Consider the following 22,913-nt stretch of genomic DNA (forward strand, 5'->3'; position numbering starts at 1 on the left):
AGTCTTCCTGTCCATGAACATGGACTATCTGTCCATTTATTTAGTTATTTATTTCATTAATGTTTTGTACTTTTCCTCATATAGATTTTGTATACATTTTGTTAGATTTTTTTACTTAGTACCTTTTTTTGGTGCTAATTTAAATGTTACATTTTTAATCTTAAATTCCACTTGTTAATTGCTGGTTCATAGGAAGGTGACTGACTTATGTATATTAACCTTGTATCCTGTAACCTTTTCTATAATCACTTATTAGTTCCAGGAAATTTTTGTCAATTCTTTGGGATTTCCTCCATATATAATCATGTCATCTGAGAACAAAGACAGTTTTATTTCTTGTTTCCCAGCCTGTATACCTTTTATTTCCTTCTCTTGTCTTTTTTTTTTTTTTTTTTTTTTTTGAGATGGAGTCTCACTCTGTCGCCCAGGCTGGAGTGCAGTGGCCGGATCTCAGCTCACTGCAAGCTCTGCTTCCCGGGTTTATGCCATTCTCCTGCCTCAGCCTCCCGAGTAGCTGGGACTACAGGCGCCCGCCACCTTGCCCGGCTAGTTTTTTGTATTTTTTAGTAGAGACGGGGTTTCACCGTGTTAGCCAGGATGGTCTCCATCTCCTGACCTCGTGATCCACCCGTCTCGGCCTCCCAAAGTGCTGGGATTACAGGCTTGAGCCACCGCGCCCGGCCTTGTCTTCTTGAACTAGCTAAGAATTCCAGCACGAGACTGAAAAGCAGTAGTGAGAGGGAATACATTTGCCTTGCTCCTGATCTTAGTGGAAAAGTTTCTAGTTTCTCGCCATTAATAATGATGTTAGCTGTGGGTCTTTTCTGGATGTTCTTTAACAAGCTGAGGAAGTTCCCAGCTTATCCTAGTTTGCTGAGAGTTTTCATCATGACAGGTGTTATATTTTGTCAGATGCTTTTTCTGCATCTATTGATAAAACCACCTGATTTTTCTTGTTTAGCTTACTGATGTGATGAATTGCCTTAACTGATTTTTGAATGTTGAACTAGGGTGTGTGATTGCTTTTATATATTGCTGGATTTGATTTCTGAATGTTGATAATTTTTGCAACTATAGACCAGCGATACTGGTCTATAGTTTTCCTTTCTTGTAATATCTTTGTATGGTTTTGGTATTAGAGTAATGCTGGCCTCAGAGAATGAGTTAAAATGTTTTCTCTCTATCTTCTGGAAGAGATTATACAGAATTGGTATAGTTTCTTCCTTAAACCTTAAATGTCTGATAGAATTCACCAGTGAACCCATCTGGGCCTGTGATTTCTGTTTTGGAAGGTAATTAATTATTGATTAAATTCCTGTAAATGATACAAGCATATTCAAATTGTTTATTTCTTCTGTAAGTTTTGGCAGACGTTGTCTTTCAAGGGATTCATCTATTTCACTAAATGTAACAAATCTGTGGCTAGAGTTGTTCATAATACCAAATCGACTTTTGTGTCCATAACGTGAAGTGATGGGTTGAGACACAGATGTTCTGAAGCCCTAAGAGGCAAGGTTTGGGTGTCCAAGGACAAGGTCATACTCATAAACGACAGATTCAGAGAGAATAAGAGTTTATCTAAAGGCAGATACGAACTCCCTGGGCTGAGAGGAAGAGAGTCTCAGAAGAGGGGTCCGGGTCAGGCTGGGTGGGGTCTCCACGAAGTGGCTCCACATCCTGCCCTCATACCTCGTTTCTCCCATCTCCGGCTCTAGGAGAGAGGGAAACAGTGGAAATGATGGGAATGGAGCCTGCAGATGGGGTGTGGGGACAGGAAGGCCAGGGCTGCTTCCTCCCCTGTGACAGTGCTGCTTGCTCTGGGGGCAGCCCGGATGCAGCCCGCACCAGCCTGACCTGTGTTCGGGCATGGTACACTGACCTGAAAGACGCCACCAGCCAGGGGCCTTGGGTAGCCCGAGAAGACAGGCCAGTGTTCTTATGGCTGTAAGAAGGGTGGGGACATGGGTATCCAGGTTCACTGCCAGGGAGGGCAGCTGTGTCCTTCTATAGCTGGCTGGGCTGGCCATGCAGCAATTCGGGCAGCAAAGCACTTTCCTTTATTCCTGTGTGTCTCCTATGGCCCAGGACACTCCAAGTACCAGGAAGTGGGCCTCAGCGTATGATGAGTCAATAAACACCATTGACAGTGGCTGAGAGGATGTTAACATTCTAAACATACAGGAGACACTTCTGTGAGCAGTTCTGGTCAGCAGGCTCCTGGTCAGGAGGCCTTGGATCCCCATGAATATTGGCCTCCCGACATAGACACTGAGCGTGTCAGCCATGGTCCAGGTGGCCTCAGCCAGGCCCCTCTCTGCAGTGGCACCCCTCATGGCCCAGCCCTGGGCCCAGAGCCTGGCTCAGCTGGGTGCAAAGCCTCCAGCAAGGACCCCACAGACATGTGCAGAGGACGGGTTCCTGGTCCCTGTCAGCAGGCCGCCACTCCTGTCATCAGATGCCCAGTGCTGAGATGCCAAGGTCCGTCTGCCATGTGGCCTGGCACATTTGAGGGCTCAGCCCCTCAGCTGAAATGTTTTCCTTCTCACGTAACCAACTGTAATTCTGGGAATTTTCATACCCTGATAAGACACATTCCACACAGTCCCATGGTTTTAGAGAGCGCATGCTCTGAAGAGGCACAATGAGTTCCCTTCATTTTTAACAAAACAATGTTTTAGGCTGGGCGCAGTGGCCCAGCACTTTGGGAGGCCAAGGCAGGTGGATCACTTGAGGCCAGGAGTATGAGACAAGGCTGGCCACCATAGCAAAGCCCCATCTCTATTAAAAATACAAAAATTAGCCTGGTGTGGTGGCGTACATACACTTGTAATCCCAGCTACTCAGGAGGCTGAGGCAGGAGAATCTCTTGAACCTGGGAGGCGGAGGTTGCAGTGAGCTGAGATTGTGCCACCGAACTCCAGCCTGGGTGACAGAACAAGACTCCATCTCAAAAAAATAAAAAACAAACAAAACAAAACAAAACAAAAAAACCCACAATTTTTAAACAGAACCAAGAAATCCTTACAATTTCCAGATCCTCGGCAGCCTTCCTCATCTCCTCCAGTGGGGCTGGGCCATGGAATCTTCGCTCATGCATTTGGTGGATGTGCTGTTTTATCTTCTCTTCTAAATCTCCCTCCTGGAGGGTACTGAGAAACAAAGGGCAATGAGGGAAATGACTTGACACATTTACTTTCATCCTAGCAACTCCCACCATAACCAGGGAGAAAGCGTGTTCCTTTCTTCCCAAACAGCGGTCCTGAGGCTCCCGCACAGCAGGGCCAGTTACTGTGGAGCTACCCTGGGCCTCCCTGGCACCCACTCTCCTCCAGACTCACACCTGGGGCCTGGGCTGCCTCTCCCATCCCTTCTTCAGTAGTTCAGAAGCTGCCAGAACACACACTATTCTTATTTAAAAACCTCACATTGATTTAAGATATGACACATTTAGGATACTGCACACTGCGTCACATGAAGGGAAAAGCAGGTTTTTGTTCCTACATGGAATACACGGTTTTCCTAAATCCTTAAATAGATGAACAGAAAAGTGTATTCAGTTATGATTTTAAACATGTTTTCTCTGTTACTATTGGGGCTCAGGGGCTTGGGGTTCCTTTAATTTTAAAGACAATGACTCAGGGTGGTAGAAAGAGCCAGGGATCTGCTGCAGGTGAGCTGTGGGGTGGCGAGGTCCACTCCAGTCTGCATGAGTGTGGGGCCCCAGGGTGTGGGCATGGATGTAAGTGTGGGCGTGGAGGTAGATGCAAGTGTGGGTGTGGTGTGGGTGTGGGTGCGGGTGCGGGTGCACGTACTGCTGTGAATACAATGGCACACACTCTCACTGGGCCTCCTTGAAGACCCTCTCCCAGCAGCAGGGTTTGTGCTGGTTTTGCTTTGCTTTTCAGAATAACTATGGAAAAGACAGCATGACGCCCTCTGGAGTCCTACAGAACAGAGCCCCCAGGTCAGGGCACGCTCTGTGTCAGTGTGTCAGACTCTAGCTCTCACTGGGCCCCAGGGTGATGGGGGGTTAGCGGGCCACTGTGGTCTGCTGTGGGCTTTTTAAAGGCCAAAGATGGCAGGTAAACTCCTTGGAGGATATAAGAGAACATTCAAATGTTTGAGACGAAATGGTTTTAGTCTAAGCCATTTTCACAAGGCTGGGGAGTTAATCCAACCTAGTTGGCCGTGCAGATTTTCCCCAAATACTCTCAGTCTCCAAGAGGAACAAATTCTGCAGGAACAGAACATGCCCTCTGTCACCCACATCTCATCCCACCTCGCCCTTCCTCCAGGCTTGTTACACCACAGCAGGGATCCAGGGTATGGTAAACTGAGTAGGGAGCCCCCTGGCAGACGGAGGCTGAGCAGCAGCAGGGCCAGGGGCCAGGCCCGGGGCCTTCCCTTCCAAGCTCAGGCCCCACGGTCTCTTCTGCTCTGGCCTCTGAGTCCACTGAGGCGCCTTCAGTGAGAGCCACAGCGAGCCTGGTGCAGGACAGAAGAGAGCGGCCAGGAAAGTATGGGGACACCGGAGAGCAGTGCTCATGCCCCAGGGTCTCCAGTGGTCTCCCTGAGGCCACCCTCAGCTTCCCAGCACGCCTGGGGGGTATGAGGCAGGGGCCCAACTGAAGAGTCAGCATGAAATGCCTGGACAAGAAGGCGTGTCCACGCTGAGGTTCCGTGTCAGCTTGGTCCTCATGCACGGCTCAGAGGATGTGCAGACAACTAGGGAGCCCAGTGATCATCCCCAAGACGCAGCCACTAACCCAGCTATAGAAGCTGTGACCGTGGAAAATGAAAGGAATGCTGCTGTGAGGTGAGAGGGGTGAACCCCGGACCCCCGAGCTGCTGTGAGGTGAGAGGGGTGAGCCCCTGGGAACTCTGAGCCGCTGCTGTCACCCTCCCAGCGAAGCCCCTCCCCTCCCCTCAGGGCCCAGACAGGGACCCACCCAGGGACCAGCCTCCAGCTTCTGTCCTTGCCTTGTGCCCTGACTCTGCTCTGTCCAGCAGTCGCTGCGGACTGTGTCCTGCCCCGTGAACTTGTCGAGCCACTCAGTGCTCCTCAGCCCCATTTGCTCCATCCATCCCTATTCCCCGCTGCCAAGCACAAGTCTCTGAGCCCCTACCCTTCCCCTCACATTGGTTCCAGGTGAGCATCAGGCTTCCCAAATATCCCTCCCCGCTCTCCTGAACTCCAGGCCCCTATGTGGCCCACCAACGATGCCTGATGGGGCTGTGGTTGCCTGCCTCTCCCGGGGACGACAACCTGCCCAGCAGCCTGGCCATCCCCTGGCCAGGGACTCAAAATCAAAATGTCTCAAGTGTTTCCCAACACAGCTTCTCGATTCTGGCTGTTTCCTCCACCGCATGGTGGCTACCTTGCCTGGGTCCCCTTCACCTGGGTCAACGCCTGGCCTCGCCACCTCACCCAACACCCCATGAGGGGAAGGGCTGAGCGGCCCTGAGGGTCAGGTCTAAGGAAGCTGGGGTGGGAAGGAGTAAGATCAGAACTCAGCATGAGAAGACCGAGGGAGGCAGAGGGGGTGCGGTGGGGAGGGCATGGCAGGGACTGCAGCGGGTGGGTCTCGATTGCGTTTCCCCTTAGTGCCCACAGCAGCACCCACTACAGAGGGCTCGGCAGCACTCTGTATCCTGGTGACCTACAGGAACCATGGCTGGGCGACGGCAGTTCCCTGAGGGCAAGGACCCCATCTTCCAAGCTTACCTGGCTCTCCCTGGAGCCCACCACAGACTGGAGCCCACCACAGCCTGGAGGTTCAGGGCTCCTCAGTACATGCTCATGAAATAAACAACAGCAGCACCTGCCCGTGGGTGGCTGGCTGAGCCCTGGAAGGACTGAGCCCCTGTCGCAGTTACCAACCTCACTTCTTGACTTGCTCGTGGCGATTTCTTTTTGCTTGGTTTCATTTTTCTAAGTGGATTCAGTAGCACTTTCCCGTTATCTATCAGATCTGTGGCAGAGGAAATCTTTGATGCCACCTAGGAAAACGCAATGAGATCATTTCTGGAATCCCAGTAAATGCTGTTTTCCCACAAAGCTAACCTGCCAGGTGTGTTAGACTCGCTCCTCGTCATGAAGAGGTGGGTCCGAGGTCGCCCCGGGTAATGGTGTCTGTGTAACGCGGTCATCCCCCCAGGTCTTGGCTAGCTCTCGTGCCCTGCTGGGATCTCGGTTTGGACATCTTTTTGGGGCCTCCCTGACAGCAAAGGCTGGGGTAGGAGGCAAAGATGCAGAGTGAGGGGAACCTGGGGTTGCTCAGAAGGCTGCCCTGCATGCCCTTTTGCCCCCCACGCCAGGTTTGCTGCAGTGGCTGGCTTCCTACAGGCGTCCTGAGATGGCCCCTCTCCACAAGGGCCCCAGATCTGTTTCTCCAGCTTCAGTGCCAGAGCCTGGGAAGCCTGGGGGGACCCGACACTCGCTGTGATGTGCACCCTAGGCAGGAGGAGGTCAGGACCCCAAGGGCGGTGTGACCAATGCTGCTCACTGCTGCCTCCAGTGGACACACCTGAGAGCCATGCTGACCCCTCCGGACCTCAGGGAGCTTTGGGCCTGTGTGGGTGCCTGCAGTGTGCAGTGTGCACGTGTGTGTCTGTTGTGTTCCCTGGGACTGTCAGAAACCGTAGGATGACAAAAACAGGTAGGAGGGAACCCTGGCAACAGGGTGGGAGAGAAGAACTTCCAACCAGGGGCTACTGCAATGTGGAGACTTGTAGGATCCGTTTAGCATTTACCGAGATGATGTCTGGAACTCTTCTGCCGTTCTCTCCTCTAAATGAATTTCCAGGCCTGGGCCCTTGTCTGGCCATTAGCTTAACCCTAGTACATGCCTGACACTTAAAAAGTATTTGGCAACCAGAAAGGGTGGAAAGATGGGAGGCAGGGAGGACCAGGGACCACCCACCAACCTTTCCCTATCCCTCCCACCCCACCATAAAGCAAGGCACAGGCTGCAGACACAGCAGAGGAAACTCTTGGCTGACTGAGAGCTGGGACACTTTCAGGTGATCAGGATTCTCCCAAAGATTCTTCCAACAGAAAGAAAAGAACAAATGCTAAATCCTGGCCGGGCACAGTGGCTCACGCCTGTAATGCCAGCACTTTGGGAGGCTGGGGTGGGCGGACTGCTTGAGGTCAGGAGTTCAAAACCAGCCTGGCCAACATGGTGAAACCCTGCCTCTACTAAAAACACAAAATATTAGCCAGATGTGGTGGTGCACGCCTGTAGTCCTAGCTACTCAGGAGGTTGAGGCAGGAAAATCGCTTGAACCTGGGAGGCAGAGGTTGCAGTAAGCCAAGATTGCGCCACTGCACTCCAGCCTGTCTCAAAAATAAATAAATAAATAAATAAATGCTAAATTCAGTGGGTGTTTTTTTCTTTTAAAATCAGACATTTAATTTTATTTTAAAAGACATTAAAAGTATGTATTTGGAGGGAAGCCCACCCATCCGCACTTTACTCCCACTCTAAAGTATAGAGAAGGAAGACTTTTTCGAACATCCAGATCTCGAGTGAGCAAGCAAAGAAGCAAATATAAACATGAACACACAGGCGAAGTCTACAACAGGCTGCCGCTTTGGTGGCATGCAATGGGCTTTGCGCCAGGGTTTATCTGTTGAGTGTCAAACATGCAATTGATCTGAAGCCCAAAATATGGGCTCGAGTCATGGCTGGTTTCAGACCGACATGAAGAGAAGTGCTTTTCACAAAGCAGGTGACGCCCCAGGCTTTACCCAGCCACAGGCTTTAGCTCTGCAGCCCTTTCTTCAGCTGCAGCCTCAAGGCTCCCACCCCATCGAATGTACTCGGGGTGTGACCTCACAGTGACGGATTGGCAAAAGCACATGCAGGGCAGGGGGGCACACCCCAAGACCAGGCTGCAAAGCCAGTGGCCATGATTCCCCGGCCCAGCCCAGCCCGTGGGTGCCACTGGCCAATGGGATCCACCCAGCAGCGGCCGCCTGGGGCTGTGGCGCCCTCTTGTGTCCTCCTGCCCAGCTGCAGGGAGCCGGGAGGCCGGAGCTTGGGAGCTCGCGCTCCCCGGGCCGATGCATGGAACCACTTCCCTGTTACGGACATGGAAATCGGAGTTTTATTTATTTATGCTGGTCTCTCCAACAATACTGAAATACACAGATACACATCTGTGTATATACATGCTTATATTATTGCTTTTATTTCTAAAACATGGACTTCTAAATGTGTTCAAAGAAGAACACGTTCTTAACCTGAAAAGATGCATTCCGAGCAGCTGGTGGCAGCAGCCTCCATGCCCTATCCAACGCTCCACCACCCCGGCTCCTTCCCACGCTGCTCCACCACCCCGGCTCCTTCCCACGCTGCTCCACCACCCCGGCTCCTTCCCACGGCTGCTCCACCACCCCGGCTCCTTCCCACGGCTGCTCCACCACCCCGGCTTCTTCCCACGCTGCTCCACCACCCCGGCTCCTTCCCACGCTCCACCACCCGGGCTCCTTCCCACGCTGCTCCATCCCCCGGCTCCCGCCCACGCTGCTCCACCCCGCCCCCGCTCCCTCCCACGCTGCTCCACCCCCCCCCCCCGCTGCTCCACCCCCCCGCCCCCGCTCCCTGCCACACTGCTCCACCTCCCCGGCTCCCTCCCACGCTGCTCCACCCCCCCTCCCTCCCACGCTGCTCCACCCCCCTCCCTCCCACGCTGCTCCACTCCCCCCTCCCTCCCACGCTGCTCCACCACCCTGGCTCCTTCCCATGCTGCGCCACCACCCCGGCTCCTTCCCACGTTGCTCCACCCCGGCTCCTTCCTGCCGACCACACAGGCGCCTGCACCTTACGTCCACCCTACGTTTTCCTCGCAGACTGAGCATCTTTTCATGTCTTTACGGTAGCTTGGATTTCCTCTTCTGTGGACTGCCTGCCATACTTTTTGCCCATTTCTTCTACTGGATTCTCAAATTTTTAAAATCAATTAGTAGCCATTCTTTGTATATTAGACACGAACGTTTAGGCACAAAGATTTTCCCTTGGACTCTGCCGACAGCACTCCGGGCCATACCAAGTATCTCACCAGTGCCTGGGGCAGCGCAGGCCCAGAGGGCGGCACAGGGCAGCAGCAGGCCTCTCCGTGCGTTCAGCTGCCTCACCCAGGGCCTGGTGGGGGGTGCAGAACAGCAGCCAGCTACCACGGAGCTCTGCCTGCTGCCGCGGCGGAGGGTCTGCCTCTGCACGAGGTGTGCGCTCCCGCGGGCAGAGCCTGTGCCTGGCCCTTCCCTGCTCAGAGCAGGCCATCGATACTCGCTGACTGAACTGCTCTATCTCATGATGGGTGAGTTTCTAGAAAACCTATTTTTTTCTTTTTTAAGAAACTGCATACACTCTCGCTGTGATGGGCTCACAGGACTCAGAAGCACACACTGTGGCAGCACTGACCCCTCTGCGTCCCCTCCCCGGAGCCACAGCCCCTCCGCAGCCATTGGTTTGCTGTACATTCTTCCAGACCAAAGTGAGTTTTTGTGCACTGTCCTGCAAATTGTGCTGTTTTCACTTACAACGATTCTTCAAGACACTTTCAGGCCGGTGGATATGGTCACTGACCACCCTTCTGTCGGCCACAGAGGGAGCTCATGGTCTGGACGTGACGATTTAGCCGTCTCCATCTGTTGGCATTTAAGTTTCCCATAGTTTTGCTATAATTCAGCTCTGAAAGCATTCTTAGTGATGTCTAATTGTGCAAGTATTTTTATTCCGGGAAGTGGCAAAATATGTATTTTTAAACTTTTCCACATATTGGGGAAATTAGGAAAAAGGTGACAGCAAAGATGATGACTGAATGTCCTGTGGGACCAGGGACCTGAGAAGGGTGAGGAGGTGCAGTCCTGGTTTATCCACCGCGTTGGACACCGTGAATTCCTAACTCTGAGCCTTGTTCTGAGGTTATGTAAGATGTCACCATCAGGGAAGCTGGGTGGGGGGAGATGGAAACACTATTTTTGCAACTTTCCTGTAAGTCAAAAACTAGTTCAACACAAAGTTAAAAAAAGGAAACAGTCCTGAACTGTCCCAGCAGTCCACGCCTGCAGGCCCACATGACCATGCGCTCTGCTGTGGGGTGAAGCCTTCGGGGGCCTCACCCCAGCTAAGGGGGCTGCAGAGGCAACCCCTGGCCTTTCAAAGTAACACACAGGGAGCATTTCTTAAAAGAAAGAACCAAAGAAACATCTGTGACCAAATTCAAAGGCACATTTGCCTAACTACGCTCACAGGACAGAGAAGCAAGCCAGGTGCATTCTGGAGGGAGGAGCCACCAGCTCCCACTACTCTGTGCCCATGGCCCATGCCCGCAGCTCTGTGCCCACTGCCCTGTGCCCACTGTCCTGTGCCCGGCTGGACTAAGATCCCATACAGTCTGGGGATATCCCATGTCCCATAGCTTAGGAGAGCTGGCAATCTTGGCTTCTAGGGAAACTGCCTGCCCCGAGGTCCAGAGACCAAGGGTGAGGAGCCCAGAAAGACCTCTGTAGGGCCCACCTCAACCTCAGCTGCTTTTTATCTTTTGAATCTTTTCCCCCATCTCCTCTTCCCCCTTCCCTCTGAGCTTCTAATTCCTCAGACAAGAGCCAAAAGTCAGTGAGCCGAGAGGCAAGCCCTCAAGGCTGGGGCAGGAAGCTGTCCCCTCCGGCTGGGCAGTGAGCAATGGTTCTGGATGCTGCACTCCAACCCGGCCCCACCAGCCAGCAGCCTGCACAAGCAGCTTCCTCCCCAGGTCTGGGCTCATCCTCCACAGACAGGGATGCGTGTGAGCACCCACCCACCCCCGGGATTGGACTAGTGTCCGGTCGCCGCCCACACCTGCCGTACCATGCTCCTCCGCGGAGGCAGGAGTTTGCTGAGCTCTTCCTTCCTCTTCCTCATCCTCTGGGCTCGCTCTCTCCACTCCTGCAGTGCCCTTTTCTCTCTGGAGAAAGGGAAGGTTAATGTCATAAGTTACAGGCAGCTTTGAGCCAAGGCTACAGGATTTCTCTGTCATTTTACAGCTTGTGGTGCACCTGTCTCCAGGGAGCACAGGCTGGGGGTGTGCATGCCCCGGGTGGGAGTCTGAACCACAGCCTCTTCCTCCCAGCACGTCTGGGCAGAGCCGGGAATGCCGGGTTCTATCCTGAAGCTCTGTGTGTTGGTGCTGCCAGCACTGACTGACGCTGGGGGCCAGCCCCACCCAGTGACCGAGGAAAAGGCATCACGACCCCTTTCAGGTAAGGGCACCAGCTGGGACTGCCACCGCAAGCACTGCACGACCGGTGGGGGTGCCTGGCTGCAGGTACTTGTCGACATAAGGTCTGTCTGTGGAAGATCTGAATGCTTGTCTCTAGGTCTCTCCCTTCAGACACTTGAGTTTCACTTTTAAAAACAGGCATCTGGCCGAGGCGGGTGGATCACAAGGTCAGGAGATCGATACCATCCTGCCTAACACGGTGAAACCCCATCTCTACTAAAAATACAAAAAATTAGCCAGGTGTAGTAGCAGGCGCCTGTAGTCCCAGCTACTCGGGAGGCTGAGACAGGAGAATCACTGGAACCCGGGAGGCAGAGGTTGCAGTGAGCCCAGATTGCGCCACTGCACTCCAGCCTGGGTGACAGAGCAAGACTCTGTCTCAAAAAATAAAATAAAAATAAAAATAAAATAAAATAAAATAAGACAAAAACAGGCATCTTCAGGCCTCCCCAATCCTGAGCCAGAGTCACATGCTCCTTCCTCACAGCTCGTCGCCTAGGACTGTGAACATCCCAAGTAACGCCCACATCTGTGGCTGGGCTGGGCTCCTCGTGTGTGGCTGGGGTGGAATCAGGTCCCTAAGAGCCATCGCCCAGGCCCAGGGCTCCACCCCCGGAAGGCCACATCTCCAGCATGCAGGACTCCTGTGGTTGGTACCCCCTCTCCATCCTGCCCCCAGATCTGGCCTCCTCTTGTCTCTCCCATCATCATCCTGGATGCCTGGGCCCTAGCCTGGGTTTTCCCCGACACCTCCACCCGACCTCTGCTCTTCCTTCCTTGTGGTCACAGCAGCTCAGCCCTCCTAGGCTCCACCCGGCCTATGGCCCACCTCTGACCACCTTCCTGCTGAGGGCTCCATCCTGAGTCGGTGCTGCCAGGAATCAGAGCCTGGCCGTGTCCTCCCCCGGTGCCACCTCAGGGCACAGGTGGTCTCACCAGCTGCCTCAGGTAAGGCCATGTCCTAACACCTGCCTGAGTGGGTCCCAGGCCCCAACCCCCAGCCCCAGCCAGGTTGGTGCCCCCCATGTCCCCACTCAGCACCGTGTGTGGCACCGGCCCCGCTGCGCTCCTGGACGAGCGCCCCCACTTAGTGTCACTGTCTTCTGGTCACACAGAGGGGTGACGCTGTTCACAGGGTTGATGGGAAGGGGCCGGCTCTGCTGGGTCTGGACCCTCCGAACAGGCCTGTGGAGCTGCTCACTAGGAGACTGCGGGACACTGGCTCTGGGCTCCGGCAGGAAAATAAAGAAGAGAGGGTTCACTTGCTCTTTGTATCCAAGAACTTCTCTTCCATGAAGGTGTGGGATGAGCCTGATGTTTGGGGGTGAGAGTGCTCTTTCTGCCCACCGCAGTTGGTGGTGCCCCAAGAGCCTAAGGCAGGGGCTGTGCCTGCGGAAGGTCTCACCACAATCACCTCCATCACAGCCATGGCCAAGAGGGTGCGGGTGAGTGGGACTCCCACAGACAGCCTCCTGGCATGGCAAGTGATACCTGAGGAGTCAACAGGGCAGGTATCTGGACCGCCCACTTCAGAAAATGGTGCCCTGAAATTGGCAGAGCCGAACAGGAGTGGGACCCGCCTGCAGCAGGGAAGGGCGGTGCCTGCTGGGGCACACAGAGAGGGGAGGGCAGCTGGCATGCTCGACAGGCAGGGCCGATCCTGAGGGGCTCACCTCGCAGTGAGGGACGGGCCCGGCTCTGTAGAGGTACCCCGAGGGACAGTGTGGGGCGACTGATGGGCACCAAAGGAAAGCCTTCCCAGTGCTCCCTGGGCCCCAGCAGCTGTGGCCTGTGGCTGGCAAGACCTGGTCCCACAGTGATGGGCTTTCTGGAGCAGCCCAGACCACACTCCCATGTCCTAGGACAGCCCTAGAGCAGTCAGTCAGCCTCATCCCTGCCCATCAATATGACAGCCTAGGGCAGGGGACCAGCTCGGAGGGCTTCACCTCACTCATATTTTTACTGAAAAAAAGACAACCAACTACAATGTCTGTCTGGACATCAGGTGACAGCTATGGACAATCACAGAATCTGTGTGCTAAACACGGTCCCTATCACATGGTCCCAAGAGAAAACAGCACACACACAATGGGGTGGCTTCAGGAGGGTTTATTCATGTTGGGGAGGGAGCAGGTGAGCCACAGGGGCAGTGCAGGAGCCCTGTGCCAGTCAGGGCCGGGCTGCAGCTATCCGCAGGACAGACCAGGGAAGGAGAGACTGCCGGAACCCAGAAGGAGGGAGAGGCTGGACTCGGCCAGCTCCAGGCAGCTCAGAGAGAAGCCGGGCAAGTAAAGACGAGGCCCTCGCTCTCCTCTTCCTCCTTGGCCTCCTGCTGGGAGCCCCCACTGGCCAAAGCCAACCACCAAGTGAGGGCCACAGGGGTGCTATGGCTGCGGTCCATGCCGGCCGGACTCCTGGGGCCCAGGGATGGGTGGAGCCAGGTGGTCAGTGGAGCTGGAGGACAGAGAAGACACTGAGGACACTGAGCACGTTGGCCGACACGCCTCACAAGGTGGTGGCACTGGTGGCGGTCACAGCAACACAAGAATGAACCTCCGCCGGGCGCGGTGGCTCAAGCCTGTAATCCCAGCACTTTGGGAGGCCGAGGCGGGCGGATCACAAGGTCAGGAGATCGAGACCACAGTGAAACCCCGTCTCTACTAAAAAAAATACAAAAAATTAGCCGGGCGCGGTGGCGGGCGCCTGTAGTCCCAGCTACTCAGGAGGCTGAGGCAGGAGAATGGCGGGAACCCGGGAGGCGGAGCTTGCAGTGAGCCGAGATCGCGCCACTGCACTCCAGCCTGGGCAACAGCGTGAGACTCTGTCTCAAAAAAAAAAAAAAAAAAAAAAAAAAAAGAATGAACCTCCCCAATGACTATGGCAGGGCCTGGGACACTCCAGGGAAAGTGAGGAGGAGAGGACTGAGGAAAAACAAGAAACGAGGGAAAAGGACAAGCAAGCAGGCAGGTGTCGTGAGGAAGCCAGGGCAAAGACGGACACAAGGGGGTGACCACAAGCACTGCACCTGCGCCTGCCCCCCACGGAGGCCTCGGGGCTGCAAACAAGGGAGCCCGTGCACGGCGCTGCAGACCACGGGCACGTGCGGCTTGGCTTCCAGGTGAGGAGGAGATGGATCCTGGATCAGCATCAGTGAGGGGAGAACTAACTAAACACTTCCACAAGGGCTGCCATAAAATCACAGCCCAGCCCCAGCTCCAGGTGCACTGGGCCGGCTGCGCGGACCCCCGCCTTGTGTGGACTCACCGTCTCTGCTGCTCCATCAGAGCCTGCTTCTCCCGGAGCTCTCGGAGTGCCGCCGCTCGGCTCTCTTCCAGTCTTTTTGCTCGGATCGCCATTTGGTACGGTGACAAGAGGTCGGGTAAGATGTCCCTGGAGGAGGCCATGTTCCTTCTAAAATTACAGAGTATTTTTAGCCGAATGTTTAACAAAACCCTGTGACGGTAACTCATACAACATGTGAAATGTAAAAGGAGGGCCTGTGGCTCATCTGCTCATCAGAACAACTACCACAACTAGAAGCTGCAGTCACCCCACAGAGTCCACAGTCTTGACTGTTGATTTCAGGACATGTAATGAAGATGCATGGATGGCAGCACGACATTGTCCCAATGCGCCCACTGCCAGCCAGCTACTTTCCCGGGACGCTTGACAGTCAGCCTGGGAAATGCACCTGAAGGACATGCAGCCTGGGCAGCTGCACCTGACCTGCTTGAGACCGATGCCACCCCCTGTCTGAGCTGGACAGATGCCCACAGAAGCAGGGGTCCTGGCCAGCAGCTCACCCGGGCTGGAGGATGTGACATGCCTGGAGTTCAGGTGCACGGGGTGACGATACAGCAGGTCGGAATCCTGCTGCTGGGTGATGTGGGGGCAGGGGCGGGGCAGGCAAGGCCATCAGAAGGCGCCTGGCCTCCATACACACATTCAGGCCGGGTCAGATACTGGGTCCTGCTTGAAGGAAGCCCGCAGTACAGCAGAGGGGACAGCCAGTAACACCGTGGGGCCTCACGGTGCTGGGGACTCCCTCTCCCTGCCCCAGAGAGGGAGCTGATAGGTGTGCCCTGGTGTTTCCTCCCAGGGAAAACGCCTGGGGAAAACCAGGCCAGAGATAGGGGCTCTGAGCCCAGGACTGACAGCCAGCCAGGTTCCAGAACATGACACCTCCTCGCCACGACCCTTGCACCAAAGCAGCTTGAGAAACACAACGGGAAGCCCTGCCTGGTCTTCCCTCCAGAACCAACACCTCGCCCAGAGGAGAAAGGCCCATCCCATTCCAGACCTGCCCTGTGCAAGCCTCACACCAGCAGCACATCTTGGGAGGCCACAACCAAGCATCATGCCTGGTGGCCATGTCCCAGGAGGCTGGCCCACACCCCCGACCCCACGCCGCACGACCTCTCACCCTCGCCTTCCCCATCTGCACGGGAACAGCAGTGACTGTCCCAACAGAGCAGAGAAGGCAGGCATGGCCTGTGCTATGGGACAGGGGTCACCTGGGCTGCGTGCTGGGCACTGGCCTTTATTTAACTTGCTGCTTTTGGAAGGGCAGGTGGCCCGGGCTCTGTGGAACACCAGGTTTCCCCTTGTGGTCTCAGGGTCCGGAGGAGTGTGGAGGAGCTGCCCCAGAGGAAGGCCTGCTGGATGTCAGAATTAGGCTGGGGCAGTGATGCTCCGTCATACTCCAGCTCCACGTCTGATGACTTCAGAATGCTTTTATTCCCTCCCATTATAATTGTGGGATTTCAGGACCAGACCATTATTTACCTACGATTTTTACATAACATTACTTTTCTTGTAAGTATTTTGGACACAAGCACTCAGCCTCATAAACAGGCCCAGGCCACGCGAGTCACCTTGGACTGGGCCTGCTGCTCCCACCATGCCCACTGCTCCCCAGCCAGAGAACACAGAATAGCGCCAGCTTCCCGAGTCCCAGACCCTCAGGAAGGGCCACCATTCCGAGCGTGGACCAGGGCCATAATCTCAGAGCTTCTCCTTAATACTTATGACCCCATGACAACCCGACCAAGTGGGGAAACTGAGGCCCCGATAATGCATGTGACATCACAACCACCCCCGTGGGAAAGCTGAGGCAGAGCAGCTCTCTATGGCTCACTCTGGGCAGAGGCAGCAGAGGGGGAAGACAACATTCAGGGCCCCCCCAACCATGGGGCACGGGCTCCAGGTTGAGGCTTCCTGCCAGAGGCTCCAGTTCTCTGCTCCAGCTCCCAAGCCACCCAAAGCAATCTCCGAAGGCTAGGGTCTAGTATCCAAATCTGACGTATCGATCAAATTGTAAGTACTACTAATAAGCATACCACAATTCACTTGGATTAACTATTATTAGAGTTCCTAACAACAAATAAATAAATGAAGGGAGGAGGGGAGAAAAGAGGATTCTAAGCAGCAGGCCCAGAGTATTCCTGCCCTTTCACCGCGCAACTGTGTGGACTGAGAACATCACGAGTGTGTTGGAGCCTCCGAGGCCTCACTGAAGCTGGGAACCTGCCGTGCATGCTGCCAGGACATCCTACACTTTAATTTGTTAGTAATGCTTCCAAGGTTGGTTTTGTTCTGTTTTGAATGTTCAAACCTACAGGACAGCTGAAAGATCAGGGCCGCAAGCGCTCCATGCCGACGCCTCCCGGAAGGTCTGGTGCCATCGTGCGCCTGCCCATGCTGGCTGCTGCGTGGAGCCTGAGGGCCCACAGACCACCACGGCCTCCCAGAATCTGCACGCCCCTTAAGCCATTGTTGTCCCCTTGGCTATGACAATGTGCCTCTCGAGAATGCATGATCTAGATTCACCAACTGTTATTTTACAGCATTCTCTCTCTAGATATTTATACACACACAGGCACACACACGCACACCACAGATACACACCTCCTATATGTGTAGGCGCACGCCCCACCGCACCCATGACTCAGTGTTTCTCTCATGTAGCCTCTGCAGAGCCTGTTCTCCAGGGACCCTCGCCCTGGGTGTGAAAGGAAAATAAAATCTCGGCCCCAAACTCACTGTGCCAAAGGGAAAGGTAAGCTTGGGAAGCGGGCCGCACAATGACTGCCTTCCTTTTGTCCCCAGGCAGCTGCCATTTATTTTCTGCATAACTGACCTTTCCCCCAACTCCTCTCTTTTCACAGGTAAAATGTGGATTCAGTGAGCGCTGATCGAAGCCCCACAGGAATGTGACCACTTGGCTCACCACCTGCCCCCACTTTTACTTTTCTATCCTCCTTCCCCTGCTGCCCATTGTTTCTCCTTTAAACGCTGACGTCCTCAAAGCTCTCTGGAGAAAGCACAGGCCATAGATCTTACTGTCACTTGTGTTTCTTTTCCCTGGGCGCATCCTCAACCTTGGCAAACTCAGCTTCTGAACGGACTGGGCTCTGACGCAGACGCGCTGGGCTTGATGCAGGTCCCCATTATCCTAAACCCGGGACCGGCACTTGCCGCACAGTAAACAGCGGCAATGTGGAGGGACACTTTAAAAGCTGGACCTGATGTTTTAAAAGATAATTTAAAATAATTGTATGAATTTGCAAAGATCAAGAAAATCCCTGTTGCTTTTAAGTTTTACCTGAAAACGTGTCTTGGCTTTGGCAGTTCTTTCTCGCTGTTCAAGGCCGCCTTGAGATTTGGAGGTAATTCCCTCGGTAAGAGCTGATTTCCCAGAGTGTCTGCCTTCACGTGCTCAACAATCTCCTGCCTCAGCTTCCAAAAGCGCCTGATCTCCTCCTCGCTGGGCCACTGCTCTGAGGAGTCAGCAGACTTCCTGAGCTCACTCAGGTCTGGCTTTTCCACAGGCGGGAGAAAGCCGGCCTTCTCTTTCATCACAGCCCTCTCTGGGCCCTGAGCGTTCACAGCTCCTTCGTTAGATGCGTGGTCTCCGGACAACTCCAATCCTGGGCTCGGGAGGTCATGGAGGGTCATCTCTTTAACCGGTGGAGCCTCTGGTAGAGGAAGAAATCGCTTTAGCAGCTACCATCAACGCCATTCCTCTATGACTCACTCAAAGCCAGTGATGGCGCCTCTGTGAAGAGGACCTGGGTGGTGGGGGCTGGGGGCCCAGATCCTCCATGGCCACCATATTCCCTGTCAATCCAAACAATTGCTTCACCCCACCTGCACCACGCTAGGCTTCTACGCTGCGGCACGCAAAGCAGTTACACGCGGAGGGAATGGAAACAACACTGCCAGAAGCACACTGGGACCCTCCCACGCAGGCCCCGCCGGGCGCCCCTGACCCTCCCACGCAGGCCCCGCCGGGCGCCCCTGACCCTCCCACGCAGGCCCCGCCAGACACGCGTGACCTTCCCACATAGGCCTCACCACTTTGTAGGGACTTTTTGTACGTGTACACAGGGTAACCTCACCACATTTAATCAACATTTCTGCTTCCCCTCAGATCACTTAGAATCTTTATTTCTAAGTAATGTTTAGCCCATTATGCCTGCTTTTCTTGTTTGGTAATGCTTTTGTTGACTTTCTCAAAACATGACTTCAGGGAGGTGCTCCAGGCATTTCGGGAGCCACTGGGACCTAGTGGCCAGTCTTCTCCCAGCACGTGCCCATCACGACCTGAAGGCTGAGTGAGACCCCAGGTGGCCATGGCAGTGGACACAGGTGCATGGACATCACGCCCCTGGCTGCCAGACGCTCCTGACTGCTGCATGCTCAGGGTCTTAAGTTTGAAAGGAAAAGTTTTAAAAAATGGGCAAACATGCTTCAAAACGTCCTAAGAAGCTGTAAAATTTCCCCTGGGGCACAAGTGACTAGAAACATGCATATTTGAACAATCTGCCTGCGGTTGGGGCCAGAGACAAATCTGAAATTCATGAAAATGTAAGCAGACAGGAAAAATGGGATACCAGCAAAAATACTTTTTTTTTCTTTTTTTTTTTTTTTTAAAGATGGAATCTCGCTCTGTCACCCAGGCTGGAGTGCAGTGGCACCATCTTGGCTCACTGCAAGCTCCGCGTCACAGGTTCACGCCATTCTCCTGCCTCAGTCTCCTGAGTAGCTGGGACTACAGGCGCCCGCCACCACGCCCGGCTAATTTTTTGTATTTTAGTAGAGATGGAGTTTCACCGTGTTAGCCAGGATGGTCTTGATCTCCTGACCTCATGATCCGCCCACCTCAGCCTCCCAAAGTGCTGGGATTACAGGTGTGAGCCACCGCGCCCGGCCAGCAAAAAGAGGTTTTAAAGTAATTGAAAGGGCAAAGTGCTAAAAATGTACATAGTAGCTGAAAAATCACTCCAGGTGGCCCTAAAAACTAATAGAGAAGAGTTAGAAAATATTTATTTTTGACCAGTCACTTAATGTATTTTTTTCAAACTTACAGAAAAGTTGCAAGAACTCTGCTGAGAAGTTGGTGGGCCCTGCACTCCCTCAGCAGCCGCTGCTGCCTGGCCCCCGACGCTGTCTGCCCCCGCGAGCCTGCCCGCCCCTGCCTCTCTGTCTGGGGGTGCTCCTGCATGTCCTCAAACACTCAAGCGTAACTTCAGACATCCTGCCCTTCCACCCTCAGATGGAGACACTCACACATCACCATAGCGATTCACCAACCAGAAGCGTCCCATCGCTGACTTCTGTCATTCACTGGCTGGCCTTCCTCACGCCTTCATACTGTTCCAGTAATGTCCTGTATCCTATTTGTCCTGGCCCAGGATCCAATTTAGGATGAAGCATCACATCCAGTTTCCTATTCCTTTAGTCTCCTTCAATCAGAATGAACCTTCAACTTCTCTTTTTTATCCTGATCCTCCAGCGGAGCCTGTGTCCCCTGAGCCACCTACGTCCTGGCTCCGGCTGTGCCTGACGGTTCTGCCCCTCCATCCTTGTCCCAGCTGTCTCCAGGTCCTGGTCCTACCTCTCCTCTGCCACCCCATGCCCTCAGCTACTTGTCACCACTCCTGCCAGGTGCCCAGTGCCCTCCACACTTCCAGTCCAGCGGCTAATTTTCTTTTTCTATTCTTATCACAACATCTTGGCAGCGTCAGGGTCAAGGGTGCCAGAGCCAGGCGGCTTCAGTGCGATGCACCAACGGAGGACACTACAACCTGGTTAAAATATGTTTACAAACAACTCAGCAAGCACAGGGCCAAATGCTGATTCTTAATCATTTAAAATAATTTCCAAATAGAGGCCATCTGGGTCAAAAGTGCAAGGTCAGTTATTTACAAAGACCTAATTATTTACACAATTCAATTACAACATATATATAATTATCTCGGCTAATTGTTCCAAACATATGCATTTTTCTTAAGTATCAAAGTACATCACAAATAGTAAAATTTTAAATATTCTGAAAATATTTCAGAATATGCACTTTTTTGGCGAGCCTTCATTATGATTCTCCTTTATCACCATTTAACTTTGCTTTTTCCAAGTGTAACTACAATGCATACTCAAGACCAGAACACATCATAAGCATCTGAAAATACCTGGCTGGTCAGTATGTTGAAAGAATGGAACAGGTTAGTGAGCACCCACCGACGAGGTGATTAGATAAAACGTGTCTACAGGGCCATTTTCCTGCCAATTTCCTTGTACCTCGCTAGGAAGGAGGACTATTCCATTGTGCTTATTTTAAAATCACTGTCTAATGGAGAGTCGAGTGTCTAATGGAGCATCGAGTCATTCCTGAAGCAGCTGCCTGTGGGTGGCTTGGAGGTGATAACTGTTTCATTTGATCGATCACAATAAAATTCTACCAAAATCCACTCAAGACAGGATCCATAATGTGCCCAGATTTACAGAACCAAGGAAAAGACACAGAGATGACTGGGTCAGCCTGAGATCAGTGTACACTGTGTCAACTCAGCAGAGGACGCATGGCTCCTGTACGTCTCGGGATGTTACTGAAGAGAAGACAGGTTCTAACCTGATTTTAAAAAGCTGTAACTTCAACGTTAATGTGATTTGTCGTAAATCACCTCCTACGAACCTTGAGAAGCTGGGTTTCTGGGGAGAGAGTGTTCTACTGCCCACATCCGCAGGAAGTGCTGGATAGCCACCAATCCCTTCTGCACAATGAGCTGCGGAGGGAATTCCAGAGGGCAGTGTCTTAAGTTCAGTGCTTTCAGTGTGGTTACACTCCCTGCAGTGGAGAAAAAGAAACTGCCAGCATTTTATATACCATTCTTGAAATGAAAATGAGGAACAAATAATAGTAACTTTTCACATTTTAAAATATGATTCTACTCAGTATTTGGGGTACAATGATGTTAACAGAGTCTAAGATCTGCTTTAAAGGTAACTCTGCAGGAGACAGATTCTACAAATTAAGACCAGGATAGTTACCAAAAAACAAATAAATAAAATCAAACAAACAGAAGCAGCCACAACCACCATCACAATTCTGTAAAATTCAGAATACGAAGTTGCTATATTATCTAAAATGCCCATTTTCAACATAAAACTACAAGACATGCAAAGAAAAGGAAAAGGTACCCTACACGCAGGAAAAGAGCAGACAATGGAAACTGTCTTCGAGGAGGCCCAGATGTTGGGTTTAACAAAGACTTCAAAGTAGCCATTTAAATACGTTCAAGCGAATGAAGAAAATCGTGTTTAATTAGAAGAAAACAAAATACAAGGGCTCCACAAATGTGAAATGTCACTAAAAATGGAAATTATTTGAACACTTGGAGGCTGTGGAAATGATGGCCACTGAGAGATAAGGCTCCCATGGTGGGCAGTGGGCTGATGGGGGCTGGGTCACTCCCCAGGCTCGGGGTGAAGTCCTTGGAATGAGGAGCACTGGGGAAGCACTGCAGGGGCCCTAGTCCTGTGGAGTTTCCCAGTTTGGGGGAGCCAGGGTTCAGTGTGAAAGACGGATGCTTAGATTTGGGGTATTTGGGCCGGGCGCGGTGGCTCAAGCCTGTAATCCCAGCACTTTGGGAGGCCGAGACGGGTGGATCACGAGGTCAGGAGATCGAGACCATCCTGGCTAACACCGTGAAACCCCGTCTGTACTAAAAATACAAAAAACTAGCCGGGCGAGGTGGCGGGCGCCTGTAGTCCCAGCTACTCCGGAGGCTGAGGCAGGAGAATGGCGTAAACCCGGGAGGCGGAGCTTGCAGTGAGCTGAGATCCGGCCACTGCACTCTAGCCCGGGCTACAGAGCAAGACTCCGTCTCAAAAAAAAAAAAAAAAAAAAAAAAAAAAAAAAAAAAAAAGATTTGGGGTATTTGTTCTGCCTTTCAGTTGAGCTTGCTTTTCACATAGGGTAAGTATTAGGATCTAAAAACTGCAGACGCTTTATTGGCCCTGTCCGTTAATGGGCTCTGCCCTGAGCTCCATGGTCCAGTTGGAAAACAGAGACTAAACTAGAAGCTGCCTATCTAAATGAAATTAGTTTCCTTATCAAATCCTGTGGCAAGTGACTTTGTATTATCTTGTCATCCATTTTTAGTCTTCAAACACACCCAAACTCCTTCTTTAAAAAGCTTAAATTCTCTCTGTTCTTTGAGGTATAAATTTGTTATTCTGTTTTCTCTAAACCTGTGTAAGGGTTCCAGCCATAACTTGTTCCATTTACAAAGGCACAATTTAACCCAACTGTTCTTTTGTGTTTTTTTTGTTTGTTTGTTTTTTTAGGGAGAGGGTCTCAC

The 22,913-nt window shown here is 52.8% G+C and overlaps 1 protein-coding gene and 1 long non-coding RNA gene across 11 annotated transcripts in view; one reads left to right on the top strand and one right to left on the bottom strand.

The window, feature by feature from the left end:
• The window catches only part of LOC105470943 (leucine rich repeat containing 27), a 51,426-nt gene that overhangs the window by 7,339 nt on the left and 21,174 nt on the right, over window positions 1–22,913 (bottom strand). For 4 of the 10 annotated variants that reach the window (XM_011723298.2, XM_011723322.2, XM_011723328.2 and 1 more), the window contains 6 exons: window positions 21,245–21,397; window positions 17,873–18,245; window positions 14,533–14,679; window positions 10,857–10,953; window positions 5,882–6,000; window positions 3,026–3,149 (listed from right to left, as the gene is read on the bottom strand). In XM_011723298.2, the coding sequence (XP_011721600.2) occupies window positions 3,026–3,149; window positions 5,882–6,000; window positions 10,857–10,953; window positions 14,533–14,679; window positions 17,873–18,245; window positions 21,245–21,397 (1,013 nt within the window). Of the gene's footprint in view, window positions 1–2,775; window positions 2,923–3,025; window positions 3,150–5,881; window positions 6,001–9,695; window positions 9,960–10,856; window positions 10,954–14,532; window positions 14,680–17,872; window positions 18,246–21,244; window positions 21,418–22,913 lie in introns of those variants that run through there. The other 6 variants (XM_071068901.1, XM_071068903.1, XM_071068902.1 and 3 more) reach the window with 4 other exon arrangements.
• LOC139356152 (uncharacterized) lies at window positions 14,758–17,816 on the top strand. The gene is made up of 3 exons (XR_011607562.1): window positions 14,758–15,129; window positions 17,236–17,326; window positions 17,436–17,816. It is a non-coding gene; the product is annotated as an uncharacterized lncRNA (long non-coding RNA).

This window comes from Macaca nemestrina, chromosome 9 (genome assembly GCF_043159975.1).
Source record: "Macaca nemestrina isolate mMacNem1 chromosome 9, mMacNem.hap1, whole genome shotgun sequence".
NCBI lineage: Eukaryota > Metazoa > Chordata > Mammalia > Primates > Cercopithecidae > Macaca > Macaca nemestrina.